This window comes from Trichechus manatus, unplaced genomic scaffold (genome assembly GCF_000243295.1).
Source record: "Trichechus manatus latirostris isolate Lorelei unplaced genomic scaffold, TriManLat1.0 scaffold00037, whole genome shotgun sequence".
NCBI lineage: Eukaryota > Metazoa > Chordata > Mammalia > Sirenia > Trichechidae > Trichechus > Trichechus manatus.
Window position 1 is genome coordinate 11,306,664 of NW_004443973.1, and position 22,642 is coordinate 11,329,305.

A 22,642-nucleotide genomic window follows, 5' to 3' on the forward strand; every position below is an offset into this window, starting at 1 on the left:
AAACACTGATGAGAACTAAGCACCATTCCTTAGCTAGGACATGCATTTCTTGTTCATGGTGTTTTCACCTCAGCTGGGACCTCCAGTCTCTGGGTATTGTTTCAGTATACCTCTGCTGCTCAGACTCTAAAACCAAACCCACTGCCGTCGATTCGATGCTGACTCATAGCGACCCTGTAGGACAGGGTAGAACTGCCCCATAGGGTTTTCAAGGCTGCACCTCTTTACAGAAGCAGATTGCAACATCTTTCTCCCGCAGAGTGGCTAGTGGGTTCGAACTGCCAACCTTTTGGTTAGCAGCCAAGCATTTTACTACTGCCTCACTTCCTTCTGTAAAGATTACAGCCTTGGAAACCCTATGGGGCAGTTTTACTCTGTCCTACAGGGTCACTATAAGTTGTAATTACTACACGACAATAGGTTTGTTTGTTTTTTAACAGAGATGGTGGATTAATTTTAACACTAGCAGAAAACTGATAAGGCCCCACCCAGAGAAAAAGACTTTCTAATCTCTGAGCAGATATATAATTCCAGTCCTCCCTTTCTTTCCTCCTGGATCCTTGGCTTGCCAAAAAGTATAGAAAATGAATTTGAGAAAGCTTACGTAGTCTAAAAAAAAAAAAAAAATCTCATTTGGCAGGCAGAGAATTCATAGAAGAGTCACAGTCTTACAAATGTATATGTGTGAACCTTCATAATACCTCACTGAATACTACCGCTTTGAGGACTCTAGTAAACATTAAATGACATATGTCTGCACTGGATAATTTCTCATATACAAAGAGGCAATCACAAAAGTTCGAACTTCACTTTCATAAGGGATCCTAAAACCAGCACGTTTGTTGATCAGCATGAGAAATATATTACAAATACCTCCAAGAAAATGTAACATACAATGTATAATTAGCCTCTGATATATGAAGCCCTGAAATAAACACTAACTATGATAATTTTCCTGCTAATTTACTTTAAGTTGTTTTTTTCACTTCTCTAAAGGCTTTGCATCCGAAGGGCACAAGTATATTCCATGCAGAATTATTATAATTCTTCAGATATTGAATGGAGTGTAATTACTGAAAACCATGGGAAATGCTGCCAGTATGCCCCTCTGAAGAATAATAAAACAATTAACAGGGGTCAGAAACCTCTTCCTATACCATTTTGTAGGGAGTAATTGTTCTGCTTTTTAGTTTTGAAAGCTAAAACATTTCATTCTGACTTCAGTTTTAGACTACTCTTTACAGCTATACTCTAAGACTTCATAATTTTTAGCTCATTATGTAGTTTAAAATGTGAGAACAATTGTTTAAATCAGTAATTTTCAGCTCTGGAGTTCAATCTACCTTTCTAAATCTTTGATTAATTTTAACAATGGTTTTAATTTTGAAGTATCTTTTTCAATTGTACTCAGATAACTTCAGTTGTAACTTCAAAATCCAAATCTGGCTTTGCAACGAGGTCCATTCTTTTCCTTTGTGAGGTCTGCACAATAATGTTGTAATGGTATAAACCCTCAGAAACAGCATGTGAACCTCTCTGGCATGCGTAGTTACAGGATACTTTCACAATGCCAAAGAAGGGCCAAACGATATTTTAATTCCAGCCACTTCTGCACCCACTGATTGACACATGCAAATACTTAATATGCTACTAACTACTACATCCCACTACAAGGTACTTTCCCAGGATACTGCAAGAGACTTCAGAAGTCACCTCCTTCAACCATCTCCAGGGTGCATAATGCCTTCTACAGCCTGCCTATCAACAGTGGCTTCCTATTGTTTGAATGCTTACAGCAATGAGGAACTCATTATCTCCAAGGGCAGCCCTTTGCATTTTTAGACATTTTTGACCATTAGAAATTCCCTTGTCATTTTGAGTCAAAGTCCTTCTCCCTTCATTTTTCACTCATTGATCCTACTTCTGGGCTCTGGAGCCACAATGAACATGTTTAGTTCCTTCATAACTGGACAGTTCTACAAATACGTGAAGACAGCTATTATGGACCTCTTCCCACCCCCAAGTCTTTCCTTGTTCAGCCTTAATATTCTCAATTTCTTCAATAATTCTTCATAAGACAGTTTCAAGTTTCCTCTGGACAGTCTCTAGTGTGGTGCCCTAGACTAAGCAAGTCACAGAGTGCAGAGAAATCACTATCTTGCAGAGAAATCACTCTCTTCCTTCCCTGATCTAGACGATCCTACACATCTGAGTCCACAATTTTAAAAACAAACAAACAAACATCATATTACTGACATCTGTTGGAGTTAAGGAAGAGTCCCTGGGTGGTGCAAATAGTTAAGCAGTTGATTGTTAACCGAAAGGTACACCCAGAGGCATCTCGGAAGAAAGGTCTGGTGATCTACTTACTAAAACTCTTCCACTGAAAACCCTATGGAGCACGGTTCTGTTGACACACATGGGGTCTCAACATGAGTTGAAATTGACTTGACGGCAACTGGCTAATGGTGTTTCACTGAGTTGCTGTTTGGATACGGCTTCCCGGCTCTGTAGATGTGCAGTTCATTCCTTGGACCAGAGTAGAGAATTTTACATTTATCTCTACTAAAATCCATCTGGTGAGAGTCTTTCTGTCCTTCTACAAACTTCAGTCTCACATTATTTTTGACAGTAGGCAGCTGTTTATTCACTGGTATTTTCAGTTAAGGTTGGCAGAAACTAAGGTTTAAAGAGATGCGGGCTTCATTATCCAACTGCCAAGACAAGGATGATGTCAATAGGCTTTGCCGTCTTGCCAGAGCAGGTTGGCCTGCCTGGAGCAGGCTAGGCAACTTTCCTATAATGCCAGGCCAGTGGAAAACACCTGATTACCCCAAAGCAGGACTTCTTATCTTTTTGTGCATCTTACGAACCTGGGAGTTCCTGGGTGGCACAAACGGTTAACCACTCGACTACTAGCAGAAAGGCTGGTGGTTCGAACCCATCCACAGGTGACTCAGGAGACAGGCCTGGAGATGTGCTTCTGAAAAGTCACAGCCTTGAAAACCCTACAGAGCAGTTCTACTCTGCACACATGGGGTTGCCATGAGTCAATATTGCCTTGACGGCAACTAACCACCACCACAACAGCAAATCTTCCATTAGCAACCCGTTTATTAACGCAGTGATTCTTAATTCTAGGGTGACTGTGAGGAAATGACGCTCCTTTAGAAGGCACTTTGAATCACTGTAGGTGGACTGTTTGAACCCCCCTTACCACACCTTAACCAATTCTCATATTCCCTCCTACCCCTCGGTGAGAATTGCTGCCCTAGAGTCTGTTTGTCAGGCTCTGCTCTCAAAGACCCTAACCAAGAAAACAGCCCACAGTTAGAAAAGCCAGGATCTCCTTTGGGATTCCACACAGCTATCATTTTTCTTGGGACTAAATTTAACTATAGGTCTTTAGGGTTTGTATGCAAAAATCAATGGGTTCATATGCTTCCTGACCTATAGGGCTGAGAAATGACTCCAACTAAAAGCTGATGAATTCCCCTCAGGACGTGAGCCCATGAGGGGAACCTCAGAAAGCACAAAGGAGGTAGCAAGTGAAGGGCTCTGTGTGATACCCCCATGCATTTACTTTATCTCTGAAAATGGAGTCCCTGGGTGGTGCAAGTATTTAATGTGCTCAGCTGCTAACAGAAAGGTTGGAGGTTTTAGTCCACCCAGAGGTACCTCAGAAGAAAGGTCTGGTAATCTACTTCTAAAAAATCAGTCACTGAAAACCCCATGGAACACCGTTCTACTTTGATACATATGGGGTCGCCATGAGTTGAAATCAACTCAACGGCAACTGGTTTATTGCTGAAAACAGACTTAGAAGCGGCTGTCCTTCCTGAGGCCTGAGTCGCAGAGTGACCAGTACAAAGCAGCTGTCCAGAGGAAAAAGCAGTTGGCTTTCTGGACTCCAGCCTGGCACAGGTGAGAGGCCCTGAAGCTACAGTCCCAAACACAAATTACCCTCAAGCTCTGATGTAACTAACTCCCATTGGGTCCAATGAGGTGTCAGAAGCACCTTGCTCTCAGGTCGCCCATGGGGCCTGGGCCTCACTTGTTTACCTTTCCATGGTATGCTCCCCTCCAGAGTGGGCTGTCCAAGTCACACTCCTGTCCAGACTAGGGTAGATGATCTATTAGGCCTTTATAGTTGTCCCCAGCTTTTCTTGCCAGCTCCGTACTGACTCTGGTCCCCCAGTCCAAGCACTTTCATCACTAAAGATGAACGGTCTTTTAGGTCTATTTCTCGAGTTGAGACCAGCAAGCCCTCCAGGCAACCCCACCTTGAGCTGTTACACACCCTTGATCTCCCACTCACAGAACACTGCCCGAATGGCCTCCTTCCTCGTGGGCTATTCTGCCTCTCTGATTAGACTTAGCTGCTCCCTGACTTCAGACCTCCTGTAAAGGCTCGCCCTGAACAGTTTTTCTGTCCTTCTGTTGCAACTTGAGAGACTTACCATCCTTGTTCTTTATGTTTGCCAGATTGCTTTTTTTCTCCTTTCTGCCCCTACAGATTTGACTCCACCCACTCTGTATGCCTGTCATATACAGGATCTGTGCCAATTACCCCCTGCTTAGCAAGAATGTTGCTGAGTAGGCTCTGACTCATGGCGACCTCATGTACTCCATGTGCCATCTTCATTGTATGCTCAAGTCCATTGTCGCAGCCACTGTGTATTTTGAGTGCCTTCCAACCTAAAGGGCTCACCTTTCAGCACTATACTGGAGAGCATTCTGTTGTGATCCACAAGGTTTTCATTGGCTAATTTTTGGAAGTATATCTCCAGGCCTTTCTTCCTAGTCTGTCTTAGTCTGGAAGCTCCTCTGAAACCTGTCCACCGTGATTCTGCTGATATTTGAAATACTGGTAGCATAGCTTCCAGCATCATAGCAATATGCAAGCCACCACAATATGACAAACTGACAGATGGGTGGTGGAACATGAATGTTAGCATGTCCAAAATCACATCTGATTACTTCACTCAGATCCCCACATATTCAGGATAAAATTTTTTTTTCACCACACAATCTAGAAATCTCTCTCTCACCTACAAAGATCGTGCCCGTGATAGCAATCACGTGGAATTCAAGGTGTGCTAAGGACCACAGACAAAATGGGGCCAGGAGCTGAACCAGCCTTCACTGAGGATGTCCTGAGCCCTGAGCCCTGTCCTCTGCCTATGGGTGTTTTATATGTAAGAGGTGTGTGACATATATATACACGTGTATAACACACATGATGGTCATCGTATAACACACACATGAAGGCCACGGGCCACAGCATTCAGGTGGCTGTCCAGCACATGTAGAGTATATGTGCATCTCTGCACTCAGGGAAAGACACTGAAGGCCAGACATGGTTAGGAGGGGAGGTCAAATAATTTCCAGTTAGGAATAGAAAACTGAGGGAAAATCATCTTGCATAAAGTCTGTTATGTAAAATGCTTTGGGACAGCCTGGTTAATTAAAATTTTCTAATAAAATAGAAAATACTTTTGGATTGAAGTCCTTTAGAGCTGCTTTAGTGCATTTTCCTACCTCATAAAGTCTAACACTGGAATATGATTGGGTCACTGTTTATTCAACCAGTATTTCTTGCATACTTACTATGTACCAGGCACCTTTTTGTGTGCTAAAGAGATATCAGTGGACAAAACTGACAAGATGCCTGATCCAGGCATTCTAGTGGGGAAGACAGACAGTGAAGAGGCAAGTGAAGATCATCTCAGATGGTGGAACCAACTATCAAGGCAAGGTTGTCTAACACAGAGTGCTGGGGGTGGCGAGTGGGGATCAATGTGGAAAAGTAGTCAAGGAAGACCACCCGGAGGAGGGCACAAATGAGCCAAGACCTGAATGTTAAGAAGGACCCAGACAGATAAAGACTAGGGTGCAGAACATTCCGGGCAAAGGTAACAGCCAGAGCAAAGGCCCCGAGGCAGGAAGGGACAGAAAGAAGGCTGTTTGGTCAACTTGGACAGAGTACAGAAATGAGATATGAGATGTGAGATGAGGCTGAGGCTGGACAGGTGCTCAGGGTAACAAGTTCAGAATTGTGATATTATGTTATTGTATTTAGCATGGTTTTATTTCCATTGAAGTCACCTCTCCCTCTATTTTTCTTTTTTATTTTTAATGTCAGTCACATATTTTACCAAACAAAAGGTAGCTAGAAAAACAAAACCTGCCATTTAGCACACATTTGTTTGCTTTTTGACATCTGTTTTATTACTACTGTGAACTAATTTTTCTGTTTTATTGATTTTAATATTATATTTAAAATTGTTAAAGTGTTTATGCTTTATCTTTTCAACCACATACAATCTTCTAAAGATCAAGGGCTGCTTCTGGGATTTATATTCCTTAGTAAAACTCTTTGCCTAGACGCTCTACACATGGTGTGTTGCTTTAAAGCACTTCCTTTGGAAGGTCTGCACTTAGCCTGGTCCAGAAATTCTATATAAAGAAGTAGCCTGGTCTGGGATTTGGGTGGACTTAAACATCTAGATTTTTACTTGGAGAGTCCACTGTCCATAGCTTAAGGTAACAAATCCAGTGCTCTCCTCATGAACCTTGTGATAATATTATTGGTGATGTAAAAAATATTGTTGCTAATTATCTAATAACATTATTAGTGATACAAAAATAAAATGATTCAAAACATTTCTCTTCCTTAATGAATTAGCTGCTGTTAACATCTCCAGAAGTATAGAAGTTTGCCCCAAGCTTCTCATTCCAAATAAAATGACTAGCTTAAAAAACATAGTCATAAATAAATAAACCTAATATGGGTGTGTTTGGAATAGAATCAACCTCCTAATACAGTAGCAACTGTGCCTATCAGCATGCTTTATGTGGCCTGGGATAGTGGCAGTTGGCCAGCATATTATCCTCTAATCCATTCCTAGTCTACCTCCTAAATGTTATAAATATTCATGTATGCCATAGAAAGCTACTACGGGCTTTATTCAAACATTTTTTTGAATACTCCTTTATGTCCTCCCCCTCCCCGCCAAATGAAAAAACGTCTGCCCTTTTTCTTTTGCATAAGGATCAGAGTGTGAATTCTCTTTTGTTCATACCCATAAATCCTGAAAACCATTATACAACAAATTCTCTAATCCTTATTTCATACGTCAAGGGTGAAGAGGTTCAAAATAAAAATACTTAGGGTTTGGCAGGGTGGTTTGCTACGACTATGCAATGCTGCCACCAAGAAAAGGTGCCTGTGTTCCTGGCTACCCTGGTGACTTCTGCCCCTGGCAGGGGCTCCCTCTGGAGACACAGCCTACCAGCCACAAAGCTGCCAGCTCTGCTTTCCACTTTGGCTTTGCTAGTGAATGATTAGGAAGCAACACTGATGTCAATCTAAAAAGGATGATGCATCCTTCCTCAAGACACACAATAATAAAAGCAGCCAACACTGGCAGGGTGTAGGTGGTAGCAGTGGTGGAAGGAGGGTAGGGGTAGGCTGGTTTCTGGGGAGAAAATGTTGGAAAGTTGGCAACAAGTACCAGGTTGGTCAAAGTCAGGTTTGGAAAGTGTAATTAAATCTTTCTGAAGCTCCATTTCTTTTTCCAGTAACACCTAACTCATGGCAGGGAGATTCTAAAGTCAAATCGTCTCCTGGTATGATTTATCAAATGAAACAAAATGCATAAAGTTGCTGGAGGAGAGAGCTATCAGTACTCTTTCAAAATATCCTTTCTCCCTTTCTCTTTCATAGTAATAAAATCCTTTAAGTTTTTGGTGGGGCACATGAATACCCAAAATAAAGGCTATATTTTCCAACTTCCTTTTCATGTGACTAAATTTCTGGCCAGTAAAATCTGAGCAAAGTGATGAGTGAACTTCCAGGTAGCATCCTTAAAGAGAAGGAATGGGGTATGGTAGTCAGCCATCTTGGACCCTGTAGGTGGTGAAATGGCAAGAGAGAAGCCTGGAACCTTGATAGTTCCCCACAGCAGAGCTAGGATACCAGCGTGGACTTTGAAATGAGGGGGAGGAGGGACAAAAACCCCCAAAACCTTTATCTTATTTGTTGTTGTTGGGTACCCTCTAGTTTATTCCAACTCATAGTGACCCCATGGGACAGAGTAGAACTGCCCCATAGGGTTTCTTGGATGTAATCTTTATGGAAGCAGATCACCAGGTCTTTCTCCTACAGAGTGACTGGGTGAGTTCGAAGTGCCAACCTTTCAGTTAGCAGCTGACCGCTTAACCATTGCACCAACAAGGCCCCTAATTTGTTGATTTAGGTTTCCATTGTTGCAACTGAACTGCTATCTTACTATTCAGTTGCTTTTAAGCAAAAGCTGACTCTCTCTGAAAGTAGGGTGTGAAGGACATTTTGCCTCACTGCAAGGCATATAAGATTCCACAGGCCGTGGGCATGAAGTACAGAAATGGTGGTAGGGGTGGGGTGGGTTTCTCCTAATATCCACTGAATACAGTCTTGACTTTCCGTTTGCAGGTTATGGATGCAACAGCAAGATCTGAAAACCCAGATGAAACTTCTTTCATTCTCCGACAGATGGCTGGCTTTGCATACTGTTGCCGTTCTTGTTTGTTCTGTTTAGTTAACTTTAATGATACAAAGTTCTAAAGGTCAGTCAACTCTTTAGAAAACCAGGGCTTTGATCCAGTTTGTTCTGGTTTGAGCCCCTGCTGAGAATTTGCATTTCTAACAAGTTCCCAGGAAGCTATACCTAAGAATCATCTGGGGATCTTGTTGTAATGTAGATTCTAATTCAGTATATCTGGGATGCAAATGCAAATTCTCAGCAGGGGTTCCAACTGGAAGGAACTCATTGGAACAGGTTCCAAGCCCTGTAGAAAACCCCGATTTCTACACCTCTGTGCACATGTATATTTTGTAGTCAAATGGATGGCTTAGCCACACCTTAGTCTGCATTTCTGCATAAGTGATCTGGAGAGTCTTTACTCATTTGCTAAGTCTTTCATTTTATCTGGCAAACAATTTTTGGGACACAGGCTTTGTTTTGAGAAATCAGGGACATATTGTTTAATTCTCCATGCTAATAAGTGAGCAAAGAATTTTTTTACTTTGATCAAAAAACTGTTATAGTAATAGAGATGTTCACACCCCACCCTTGGTAGATGGGAAAACTGCTGAGAAAATATTTGCCCTCTGGTATAGCGTGTCTTTGAGGAGTATATACTCATGTGCTATTTCCTAAGAAGCTTAAGACAAGGGACCTAGTGCCCAGCAATAGCTGTACTTCTTTAACAGGCTGGGCTTTGCAATCAACTCATTCCTAAAGCTGAACGGTGCTGATCCTTACAGGATTACTGCCGGGTGTTTCAAATTCTCCTGGAGTCACACAGACTAGCTTAATTTTAAGAAACAGTTAGAATAACAGTTTTCTGGTAAGAATTCCATAGTGTTTTATGGCTTACAGGAATACTTATATACCATGGATCCACCGACAATCTCAAGAGTTACATGGAACAGGCATTACTGCCATTTTCTGTTGAGGAAACTGACCCACGGAGAAGTTAAGGGAAAGCTATAAAGTGAAAAAGCTGAGAATTGAAGCTTGTGTCTTCTGAACTCCAAACCCTGAGCTTTTTCCACAGTGCCACATTCACCACTGCAAATCATAACCCCAGGCAGATGCTCACCTACACCAAGATAAACACTGTAACCAGCCCAGCCATCCAGATTGCAGCCAAAGGATTCAGAAGACAAGGCATCATTCCATTAACATGCAGCATGTAGCTAAAGAAAGGTTTGGCATGACCTCCTATTATTGCTTCAAGAAGATGAGAAAAACTGCAAAGTAACCTAATGCCAAATAACTTTGCCTTTTGTTTTCTTTTTTGGTGGTGGTGGTAGTGGTGGTGAGGTGGTCAGGAAGATATTGAATATGTGCCAGTTCCACATCTATTAGTTAAAAAAAATTTTTTTGGCTATAAAGATTTTCAAGTTTCCTCTCTGAACTTGGGTGAACTTTGTTGGGTTAAGCATTACCCATTTATATTAATATTTCATAATAAAGATCTGTTATACAGTTGCCTTTTACCTACATGTACTAAAGCTAGGCTCGGCTGATAAACATTTCAAAGCAGAGCTTTGAACTGGTTCTTCCCGGTTCAGTCATGGCTGAGGAAACAAAACCAGAGCAGACCCGAATTTTTAGAATTTGGGTGAACCAGTATGGTAACTGGAACAGAAAATTACATGTTGAAGCCCTGCTAGAAACTTAATCTCCTGCTTAGAAAACAAGGGCAGGGTACGCGTTGCATAGCAACCAACTGGATTTTGCGAAGAGTCGGAAACAGCAGTGCTCCGCTCAAAGATGGCGGCCGACTGTGCCACTTTGAATGTGCGTCGCTTTCCACAGTCCTGCTAATCATCCCATCTCACACATTAGGCTCCTGAAAGAGCTCACTACGCCTCTTCCAAGTCTACCATTCTAGGGCTTTGACCCATAATTTTTCCCGTTCCAATTACTGTACCAGATCACCGAAATTGTAAAAATTCGGGGTCTCTTCAGATTTCACTTCGTTGGCCATGATTGGACCTGTTCGAAGCCCTGTTTCAAAGACATCCTAGGGCAGTCTAGCTCCACAAACCTTACAACGAAACAACAACATGGAAGTCACTCTGGAACATTCATGCATTTTAGCAACAGGCAGCCAGGGACGAAGCACACAGCATAAAAGCTAGCTGCTGCTGTGAGCCGCAGCACAAATACTATTCAATTTCACAAAAGAGAACTGACAGAGTAAAATAGGTAGCCAATTTGAACCAAATATTTCAAAACTCCTTTATGTGTGACTACCTTTTTACCATGGCAGCATGTATGGAAATGATTTCCTTTATTAGTACAAATGCAGATTTTATTTTAAAAACACATTGAGGTTAAGGTTATAATACTGTACGTACCATTTTTTCAAAGTTTACTAGATTGTCAATGAACGTCTTGTTCCCCTCATGAGTAAATGTCATATCTGTATAGAAATAAAAGCCACATTTTAATCACTAACCGAAATATGTCATACTAAGAAAGCACAATAGCACCATTAGATTATGCTGGTAGATTTGCATAACACTGCAAGTGAAAAAGGCTGATAATAGTTCCATTTATGTTCGGTGTTTAACTTTCTAAATCACTTTACATGAGATTAGTAAAATTTCTAAACTAACCCTCTGTTTCACTAACAGGTCTCCCAAATCATCGATCCTTGTTCCTCCACTAATCTTCCCAACCCTTTTAGAAAAGTTAGGGCTGAAGGAGATGATGAAGATGGAAGCATGGGACTTCCAAAGAAATCCATCCGATCAGGTGAGTGTTCACTTTTTTCCCCAAATCCTCCTCATCCCCTGCTTGGCCGGTGCATTTTCTTAGGATTACCTTTAATGAGCAAAGGCATGAAGGGGATGAGAGGAGGCTCCAGTTTAGCTACTGTCAACCTGTAGGCTCTGTGGTTTCTTGAAGGATCCTTAAGAGAAATTAAGAGATGCTGGTTAATGACTAGTGACACATGCACTACCCCTCTACCTCCTTGTATACCCAGCCATGTCATTTAGTATTTTTGAATCATGTGTAGCTGCAAAAGAAAGGTAGATTTAGTTAAACACAATGATTTGTGTTTTAAAATAACTGCAGGTATGGCATGAAAATAATTTGTTTTTTGTTTCTTTTCTTGTTGGAAAGAGAGATTTGCCTACAAGGACAAAGGGGAGAGATCCCCTCTGAAAGTGAATAGGAAATGTGTACCCAAACTTAAGCCAGGAAATTTACCTTCTCCGGAAGCTTCCTGAAGTCCCAAGCCTGGCAGTGTGACTCACCCTGCCCTCTACCTTGCACAGCCAGTCCTGACTTGCCCCTCTTTGAAACCTTCCCATCACTCCTGCCAAGTTCTACTCCTTGTCTGTCTGTTAACACCTCCCAGCCGATGGGGAAAAATAATTCTGGTAAGCCAAGGAAAATGCAGCTTCAAACCCATGTGCTAGATGGAAAGGGTCCTATTACAGTGCTTTTCTTAGTTACACAAATTGACCTTATGTGGGACATAAGTCCTCTTTAAGGTAGTTCCCAAGGGTGCCATTCATTAGTCAGACATACTTGTTTTAGCAGCACTAAAATGGGATCATAAACTTCTTAAAGTCATACAAGGACAGATAAAATTGCTGAAATGAGAACTTCAATTCAGCTAATCAGAAATTGGATTAATACAGACAGTGAACAGAATAAAGGAGCCACTGTCACTTACCATTAAACTTTCAAACTCCGCATAGAACTTCTTGAACTTGCTTGGCAGTTTCTGTTAATGAAATGAAAATGCCACACGCATATGTCAGATTCAATATCTAGAGCTGTACCATGTGTTACGATTTCTAGGAGAAATTTATTTCCTTTGGCTCTTAATCAAACATCTCTGAGACAGACCAGACTATAATCTCATCATTTGAGAAGAATTTTCTGGAATACAGAGAGCTCTTTAAAAGTCTTAACCTAGTTGAACCAAAAAAAACCAAACCAATTACTGTCGAGCCGATTCTGACTCGTAGTGACCCTATAGGACAGAGTAGAGCTGCCCCATAGAGTTTCCAAGGAGCGTCTGGTGAATTCAAACAGCCGACCTTTTGGTTAGCAGCCATAGCACTTAACCACTACACCACAGGGTTTCTAGTTGAACCAAAAGTAACTACAAATGCTTTGGTCTCACTGCTTTCATAATGCTTCCTGAACTGGATGATTCATAAAGACAGCTGCATTCCCCAGACCACAAGTGTCTGAAATTCTTGTTTGTTTGTTTGTTTAAACTGATTCCCACAGTCAGGAATGTACACAGAAGAACAGTAGCACTAAAAGAGCTTCAGAAACAATGTATTTCAACCCTTTCCTTCCTTTGCAAGGCAAGCGACTGAGGACAAGGATTTTTGCCAGTTTTGTTTCCTGATGTACCCTCAGTACCTAGAAGAGTGCTGGGCACAATAGTAGGTGCTCAATTAATACTTCTTTCAATCAATTCAATCTCTGTTTTACAGATGAGAGAGATTAAGTCTCAGAGCTGAAATGACATGCCCAAAGTCACACAGCTGATTATCATCAGAGCTTCTGTAATTCGTCTCACCTACCTCCTTTCCTAAGGCCTTTCTTATATGAGGCTTTTCTACACAAGCATTTCTCCCACATGATTTCTCTGCCCTGCTATAATGTAAAATTCGATAGCTCTATCAATTTGTTAATTTTTCATGTGAATATTTTGGCACATGATTCAACACCAGTTCCTGTAGCTACACATTTACACCAGTAGGTCAATACTCAATCATCTTTTGATCCACTGGCTCCCACTTTGCTTAGGTTCTGAGTTTTTAGGAAAGCTGAATTTTTCTCAAAGAGCTAAACCAAGATAGGGCATTGTGATGATCTTTTCCATTCTGAAACTATCGAACCACTGACCACGTCATGGGCCTCAGAGACTCCTAGCTCAGCTCTGCTTCACACAATGAAGTGTGACTTCAGCAACAGATCCACCAATTAACAAGTTGCCATCAATCAACTATGGCTCATGGTGACCCTGTGTGTGCAGAGTAGAACTGCTCCACAGGGTTTTCAAGGCTGCGACCTTTCAGAAGGAGATCACTAGGCCTTTCCTCTGAGGTGCCTCTGGGTGAGTTCAAACCAGGGCTTGCATTTCTAACAAGTTCCCAGGAAGTTATACATAAGAATCACCTGGGGGTCTTGTTAAACTGTAGGTTCTAATTCAGAATATCTGGGGTGGAAATGCAAATTCTCAGTAGGGAACTTGTTAGAAATGCAAATTCTCAAGAGGGATTCAAACTGGAAGGAACAGGTTCAAAGCCCTGGTTCGAACCACCAACATTTGGTTAGCAGCTGAGCATTAAACCATTTGTGCCACCCAGGGACACCTTCACCAATTAGGCCTCTGCAATCCACGGAAAAGCTCTGTCCTCTTTTTTCTCTCATATCTGAATCAGTTTGTCATATTCCCATTTAAACATTTATAAAAAATCTTATTTTGTTTCAAGGAACTATGTGTCTTACGGATCCTTCAAACTCATGGCCTAAGAACTTACTGTCAAGTTAGGTTTCAGGGAAAGCTAATATCCTTAGAGGGATGCTCAAAGGTATGAAAGCTGCGATGAGGCAGCAAAGGACACAAGGTTCTCATCCCACCAGGAGTATCCAAATCACCATGTTGACCAGCAGCTTTTGATGAACATAGTCCAGTTTTAAAATTAGGAATGAATTATATTGTTTAACCTCTGTCACTTTAGTTCTCTTTCTTTATTCAGCTGACTTTCAGGTCAAAGGCTGTAGGTACCATTGTAATAAAAAATTGTGGTGTCTCAATATTATTATCTATCCACAACCCCATTCCTCCGAGCAGTGGTTTTCAACTGGGGCAATTCCCCCACCCCCACCCCCACCCCCAGGGGACATTTGGCAATGTCTGCAGACATTTTTGGTTGTCACAACTGGGTTGGGGTGGTGCTACCTGGTAGAGACTAAGTATGCTACAATGCACAGGACAGCCTCCCACAACAAAGAATTATCCATCCTAAGATGTCAATAGTGCTGAGGCTGAGGAACCCTCCAGATTATCACTCTGATTTGCTTCATCCCAGGTTGCTCTTTCCCTTCTATTTTGTATCATTTCCTTTACCATTCAGTTTAACTCTGTATACTGTTTTGTTCACTGACAATTTCACATGTGTTCCATAGTTGCCTGCAGCAAGGAACCACCACAAATTCATGGTGTAGCCACCATGGTACTCACTGGAGTTGTGTGGGAAGCCCTTGGGAGGCTCTCAGCAAATTCAGGTGGAAACACCAAATCAAAGATGCTTATGAATAAAAGCTCTTCCTACAATTATATAATTACATTTCACCTTATAAAACAAGGGCTTAGAAATGATGAAAAGTTAATCTTCTCTTTTAGCAAAATACAATGATGATAATAGAAGCTCAGAGACTGAGATACTCCTATTCACAGTGAAACTGAAGAGCTGGCCAATTAACCATCTTCCTTTGCTGACTGCACCCTCCCTGCTGTTGTGGTTGAGTGCCGAGGAGTTGATTTTCAACTCACAGTGACCCCATGTGACAGAGCAGAACTGCCCCATAGGGTTTTCTTGGTTGTAATCTTTACTAGAGCAGATCGCCAAGTCTTTCTCCCACAGAGTCACTGGGCAGGGTCGAACCGCCACCCTTTTAGTTAGCTGAGCACTTAACCATTGCATCACCAGGGCACCTGTTTTTCTCTCTAGGTCAGGAAAGGGGGTCAGATAAGTGTTTCCCACATGCTATGGTGTCAATGTCTGACTGCTGTACCTACTCCTGGCCTTCCTAGATCCCTGTGAGGCTTCATAGCTTCTCTCGATTTCCCTAAACACTACAGAGACAACAGCAGTGGACTGGAAGCTGGAGGCAGGTTGGGGAAAGCAGACTGTCTGGGAAGGAACCCTCAGTCTCCAGAGATTCCAAGAGCCTTGGGCTACAAGACAGGGAAACCTGCAATATGGCTTCATTGCTTAGATTTATTGGCAGCGTGAACTCCGTTCTTTACTAGCTGGAATATGACACAGCTGCGTGGCATGAAGGCCTCACCAATTCCCTCAGTCCTATATTCAGGGGATGAGCTGCTGTGTGCTGCTTCTGCCTGGAATTTTAAGAGAAACCCAAGACAGAAGGACTTGTGAGGACCTGCAGTATAAACAATGGAAACATTTAGGAGGGGCAGAGAAAGAAAAGAGTTTCAAGAGGGAAGTGGGGGAGAAAATAGTTTCAAGGAAAACATTTATAAACAGCTGTCTTTAAGCACCATTGCAAATTGAATTCTTTTATATACTCCTTGCCCTTTTCTGTGTCCCCCTTACACGTACTTTTTTTATTTTTAGTAAGAGTCTATTTCTGTGTGTGTCCTGTTAGAGATTAGCAGCATTTCTTCAGCTATACAGCACATTTAAGGGATCAGGCACATTTTGAGTGTTTAGCTAATGATAAATGAAGATGTTCTCCAGCAAAAATAACCAATGATCAGCAAGCCACTAGTCACGTTTGCTACAGAAATTCACAACACACCTGCATAACTTGTGGCCCAAAATGAATGTTAGCCAACTGTTGTTCCTCCACACGCGGAGGTCCGCGAGATGGTTAAGAGACACTTAGTCCTCAGCAGGGCCAAACAGTTGGCCTCCTGGCTAATTCTCCCAGGAGTAAAATGACTATTTAGAGAAATACGGATCTTCTGTCCGCTTGTAATTACGCTGTTGTTGTGTGCTGTCAAGTCGATTACAACTCATAGCAACCCTATAGGACAGAGTAGAAATGCCCCATAGGGTTTCCTAGGCTGTAATCTTAACAGAAGCAGATTGCCAGGTCTTTTCTCCTGCTAGCAGCCGAGTGCTTAACCATTGTGCCACCAGGCCTCCTTCTTGTAATTATAGCTAAGGCATATTGCAAAGGCAGGAAGCAGACATTTCACAGAACAGTAGAATCTATGAGCAAAGCCTGTGAAGCCATCCAAGCAGTGTTGCTCCTTCGTGTTATACCTAGGAACTAGACTTATTATTATTTACATTGTAGAGACTGAGAAGCTAAAACACCTTCCCCCTTCCCCCACAACACACACACACACACAAAAGGACAATACCTTTTTAAATTCATACTCTGAGGCAACTGGAAAAAGGAGACAGGTCACCTCCCTCAAAGTGTCCCACCTTTTCCATTGTTATACCAGCGTGAGTGATATTTCTACAAAAAGCTCACTGGTGAGCCCGGATTTTTATTCTTGAGGCAAAAGTCACAGCTGGATCTCAGCTGAAGCTTACCTCCCACGTTAGTGCCAGGCGGCTCACAGCAACGTTACTTAGTCCCATGACGATGGCAAAAAAGGAATTCAGGTTTTTGCACTCTTTACAGCTGAAACACAAGAGGCTCATGTTTGAGTAAAATGCCACTTTTGAGTGAGATAAAAAATTAGAGTTCTATTTTCTGATAGTCATTAATATTCGTCAGCCCTCCTTTATGAGAACAGGCAATGATAGATTTAACGCGTTGTATAAGTTCTACTTGGGTAACCACGTTCTGCCATTTGAGTTCTCACTGTAATTTTCTAAAGGTGATGGTTTTGGCCATCTAGGTTCAGGTTTTGAGAAGGAATTTAAAGACACCTACCTAAGGGATTGTTACTATAAATCCCAAAGCTTGCTAAAAGCCTTGTTGGACCTGGAGGGACATATCCGCTGGAGCGGGAAGAGAGAGCAAGATGTCCTTGGAGAGTTCTAGACCTTTAGCCTGAGCAGCATAAGAGGGGCCAAGGAAGTCAGTGTTGTTGCAGCCACCGCGGCTGCTATCTAACATGAATGCTTCTAATTTGTTGAAAAATATCAACTTTCAAGGCATGATCCCTTGTGGGCTGGGCATTTATTTTAAAGGAGTTTTAAAGCTGAGAATTAAGCTAAACAATTGACAAAAAATAAAACCTTTTAAATCTGTACTTATGCCACCACTAGCTTATATGAATATATAGCTGGGGAAAGGACATGTGGAACAAGACCAGAAACTCTCATAAAATGGCACCGTTTAGCCCAGGTATTTGGTTTAAATTAAAAAAGAAAAGAAAGAAACCCCAACTTCTTCATACCAGCTCCCTGAAAAAAAGGACAGAAGAATTCATTTTGTAATAAGTGCAAATCCTCACCCCAAATCAATATGTTTACCCAACTGACTGAATAATAATTAAATCCTGTTGGGATTAACGTTTTTGTTAGAGACTAATTAAATTGTTGCATTTGATGCCCATGGTCTCCTTGCAAAGGTAGCAAGCAGTGATACTGAAATTGTCTGTGTGGCAATGGGAAAATGGATTTCAGAGAAACTATAGTGTGTCTGAGCTCACTGGTGAGAAAGTAAGCAAACCTTCCCTGTGAGGGGGCAAATGGCTCGCAGGCCAGGGACTGAAAGTTATTTAAGGGACATCCGGGGTTGCAGGCAGCGAGCATGATCACATACATGTATTTGCCTTCATCTGTGTGTATGTGATCATGAAAGAATAAACGCTAGTTGTAGACTTGCCTTTCCGGTCACTGCTCTGCTACCAACTAACTTGATCACCCTGGTAAGTCACAGAATTTCTCTATGCCTCAGTTTCCTCATCTGCAAAAAGGGATAATAACATCTGACACCCCCCCCCCCAGTTCACAAAGTTCTAGGGAAGATAAAGAGCTTACATAGAATAGGTTGAAGTTCTCTAAAAATATCATGTAAAACAGATGCTACTGCCACTAGCTTTAGATCTCATTCTTGCAAATCTCAGGCTTATTAAAGTCCACAATCTTCTCCAGCTGGGCTGTGAAAACAGCTCCAATAAAGGACAGCATGGCTTAGCACAGGGCTTAATAATGGTTAGATAACATAAACCAGTTTACACCAAAGGCCAGGTCCACCCACTCATTCACAGAATCAGAAGACAGAGAATTAAGAAAGGCAAAAACATTTTTTAAAGAAGTCCTGAGTTTTTGAAAGACTCTTCAATGCCTCTGTAAAAATTAGGGCTTTGAACCAGTTCGTTCTGGTTTGAACCCCTGCTGAGAACTTGTATTTCCATCCCAGATATACTGAATTAGAATCGACATTTTTAACAAGATCCCCAGGTGATTCTTATGTATAAATAAAAATTGAGAACCACTGATCTACTAGTGGTTCTCAGAATTGGTCCCAAGTCAGCAGTGTTAGCATCACCTGGGAACTTGTTAGAAATGCAAATTCTCAGCAGGGGTTTGAACGGTTTGTTCCCCTGTTAAAACAACAGGATTAGGCCTGAAAGGGTTTTCTGATCTCCCACATTTGTGTTGCAGACTGCCTGTCTCTCCTCCTCCTTGTTATACTTAGCACTGCCAAGCTAAGGTGAAGAGAGAATATGTTCCTTATAATGGGAAAGCACATACTGTCACAGTTTCCATAATCATCTCAATCCAAATATGTGAAGGCATTTGTCCCTTGCAACAAGTCTGCTCAGATTCTTAGAGAAAGGGGCTACACAATGAACCAGAAATTCGTAAGTAACATTCTACCAAATCTTTCTTCAAATAGCCAGCTTTTCCAAATTAAGAGATACCAGCATTTGAAGCCAAAGGATTCGAGTATTCTGTTGAACCTTCAAATTTTTGGCACAATAATTCAAGGCACTTGGCAAGCTGGTATCTATAAAACATCAAGCAGCGTTTACTTTTTGTTTGGCTCTGGAAATCAGACTCCATATGGGATCTAAACTGGCTCAAGAAAATTGCCTCGCTGGGGTCACTTGCACTCCCAACCTTCTTTCGCGAGAGCTCCCTGCATTTAGAAAGAAAAGAAGTCTCACAGCCACAGGCCGCATTTAGCATTTTATTTTTAGCATTGTGGTGATACCAAAAACATGGAAGTAAACAGGAGGTTGTCAGGCATACCTAAATAGCAGAAGATTAATTCATGTCAGGAGGAAATCTAACTGGCCCCTGCAGTAAATAAATTGTTTCCCATGAAGTGCTGTTAAATAGAATATTTATAAGATGCTTGATTTTTCTGATGTTTATGGAGATGATTTCCATGTACCAGGTTAGCTCGCCTTTATGCATTTTACGAATTTTATTCTGACTGAATTGGATGTGCTGTTGTACATGCATGTTCTACTGCCCTCTACTGGCGAGAATGTGTCACGTTGGACGCTGACTTCAAGAGCATTTTAAACAGAACTTTGTACAACAGAACTTTGTTTCCTGAAAGAGGAGGCAAAAAAAATCCAAGTAGTTCAGAGCAAAAAGAGGTCACGATTTTGACTCCAGCATCAGGGCCGTGAGATGTTAATTTATATACTGATTCCAAATATTACAAAAGCTAGAAAAAATCCATCTTTTACAAAAGTTTGGTTATTCTTGAGAACCTGTGGTTGGTCCTCATGCAAAAGTAGTTCCTGCTTTTTTTTTTTTTTAAAGATTCAGCCTAAGAAAACACAGCTCAAATTTTTTTTTTTTTTCTTCCCAAGATAAATATACTTACTGGGCTGCTATCTTAATAAATTTTTTTAAGAGCTGAACACGCTTGCTGAGCTGGGAACAAAGGCAAATCTCAGTGACAACCCAAAACTGAATTTCATTAAATCTCCTCAGGAACAAATCCAAGTTTGCTGTGGTCTTTTTAAAATTATGCCTTCCAAATGTGTGGTAGATTAGCTCCAGCTAGAAAAGAAAGGAAAAACAATTTAACTTATTTTTATTTTAAATCAAACACCAGATAGGTTTCTTTGTCAAGATGGTGTTTTAATGGTCAGCAAATGTGAATATAATCACTGACTAGAATTCAACTTGTACTAGTGATTTAAAGGGCCAACAATGAAGCTTGCTAACTATATAAATATAAACTAGGTATTATTGGCTTGATATACTCCGGGAGACATAGCATGCTGTAAATCCTAAGGATTTTTCTTCAATACTCAAAGACTTTATAACAGGCTTTATTAATAAACTCTATGTTCACAAAAATTACCATGTGGTCTCCATATTGCAGCACACATTTACAGTTGAGCAATGACAGTAGGCTTCATCCAGGATTGTGACTGTACGTACTAATGCACTCAATTGGGCACCTTACCTCATGCACACAGTTGAAGAGTTCCCAGTCATAAATTGTCATCTGGTATGCTAAATCTTTGGAGCTCATCAGTTCAAAAGTTCCCACTGTTCCAACAGTTGGGCCTTCTTGTTCTGGCAAGGGAGTCTATAAGTAATAATGCAAAAATATATCAGAATCTTAATACAGGCAGGTACTTAATGCTGACCGCTTTAAGCAGTTTCTGAGGGGAAAATATTCTGGAGACACTTTCAGGAATGTCTTGCATCTTTGATTTTACCCAGAGGAGAAAGATGCCTTTACTCTTAATGCTCATTTGCTTCCATATCAACTTTATAGTCACAATCATCATTATTATCAATTCCACTGATTGAAAAGCGTGGACCATGGCAAATAAGACTCGGCGAAGAGTGATCTGTGGAGGTTCTCTTCTGCTTGGGCCTGGGAAGTCTCTGGAAACCCTTCCTTTTCCTGAGTAGAGATGAAGAACTTCTTAGAACCTTCTAAAATTGTATTTCCCACTGAAGCTGTCCCAAAGCAGTTACTGGCATGGCAGTTTTGGACATTTAGCCACAGTGATAAGGACCTGGTAGCTCTGGTACAGTTGCTGTATCTCCATCTCGTATAACACACTGGCTGGGGCTCCCAGGTGATGGGAGGCTTTGTGTACCCAGATTACACACGATGCCCAATTCCTCTACCCTCTGGGAGATGTTGAGCTAGAGGTGACATTTACTTGGTTGTGGTGCTTTGGGCTAGACATTAGAGGACCAAACTGTGCTACTTTCTGGAAGACCCTCAGTCAAAACTTTCCATCTGACTTACTTACCTCATTTTTATTTTATGAGATATGATCTTAAGTGCTTTTACTTAGTAAGAGGAATTATTTGCATACATAGGAAACTTACATACAGTACAATGATTTCTATCCCCATGTAACAAATGTACTATACACATTACAAAGTTACAAAATTCACATGAATTAAAAGAGTATTTCCCCCAATACTATGCTAGCCATATCTGGATATTCAATACTCATGTCAGAAGTGCTAATATTATACAAGTTCTATCATCATCTTCATTATCATTATCATCATGACCACAACCATTACATTCTCTACATGCCCACTGCGTTCTGAGTACTAAAGGAATGGCATGGTCAGGATGTAAACGGTCCCTACGTTTGAAACCTTACAGCCTAAGAGAGGAGTCAGTCCTGACCAGCAAGTACAGCATGATACATGGATAAAGAGTCAGCTGCAGGGACTCAACTGCCCATATCACAATCCCGGGGTTATGAATGACATCCGTTCCTAACTGTGTCTTTAAATCTTTAAGTCGAATTTGTTGGTAAGTCAGAACAGAGGCATACGGTTCTTATTTAGTCTTACTTTAGTGAAAGAAAAGGTGGGAAGCCTTTTCAATGATGTAAAAGCTGCATGTGCAGCAAGTGAAGATAATTGTGATGAAGAATTTGTTGTGAGTAGGGGTTGGTTCAATCGTTTCAAAGTGAGGGAAAATTTACATAACATTAAAGGGCAAGGGATGTCTGTGTTTGTAACCCAGGGACTGCCTCTAAACAGACAGGCAGAGCATCAACACACACATGGATCCCAGATGCACAGGAAAACAGGTGGAGGAAAGTGAATGAGCTTTATGAGAGTTAGTGGGCATTTGGAGTGAATGTGTGGTCTGAAGAGGTTGTCAGAGAAAGAAGCTGGGCTTTAAAAGATGAAACACACTTGGGAGGATTAGAATCGCGAGGTTTTCCTGGAGCATGCAGGATGGTCTGTCACAGGCTTGCAGGATAACAAGGAAGGTATGTAGGTGGGAAGTTGTCAAGAGACCTGCTTGGCAGAAACAGAGAGCTCAGGGGGACCAAATGGTCAGCTTGAAAATCTTTTTTTTTTTTCGCACTCTTTTTTTTTTTTTAATTGTACTTCAGGTGAAGGCTTACAGAACAAATAGTTTCTCATGAAACAGTAGTACACATATTGTTTTATGACATTGGTTAACAACCCCACAACAAG

At 41.4% G+C, this 22,642-nt stretch overlaps 1 protein-coding gene across 1 annotated transcript in view; it reads right to left on the bottom strand.

Annotated features, from left to right (window-relative positions):
• The window catches only part of RAPGEF4 (Rap guanine nucleotide exchange factor 4), a 375,780-nt gene that overhangs the window by 7,549 nt on the left and 345,589 nt on the right, over positions 1–22,642 (bottom strand). Inside the window, exons 25-30 of the mRNA XM_004375502.2 lie at positions 20,634–20,759; positions 20,043–20,221; positions 16,835–16,925; positions 12,247–12,297; positions 11,385–11,472; positions 10,916–10,980 (exon numbers count right to left, since the gene is read on the bottom strand). Of these exons, the coding sequence (XP_004375559.1) occupies positions 10,916–10,980; positions 11,385–11,472; positions 12,247–12,297; positions 16,835–16,925; positions 20,043–20,221; positions 20,634–20,759 (600 nt within the window). The remainder of the gene's footprint in view (positions 1–10,915; positions 10,981–11,384; positions 11,473–12,246; positions 12,298–16,834; positions 16,926–20,042; positions 20,222–20,633; positions 20,760–22,642) is intronic.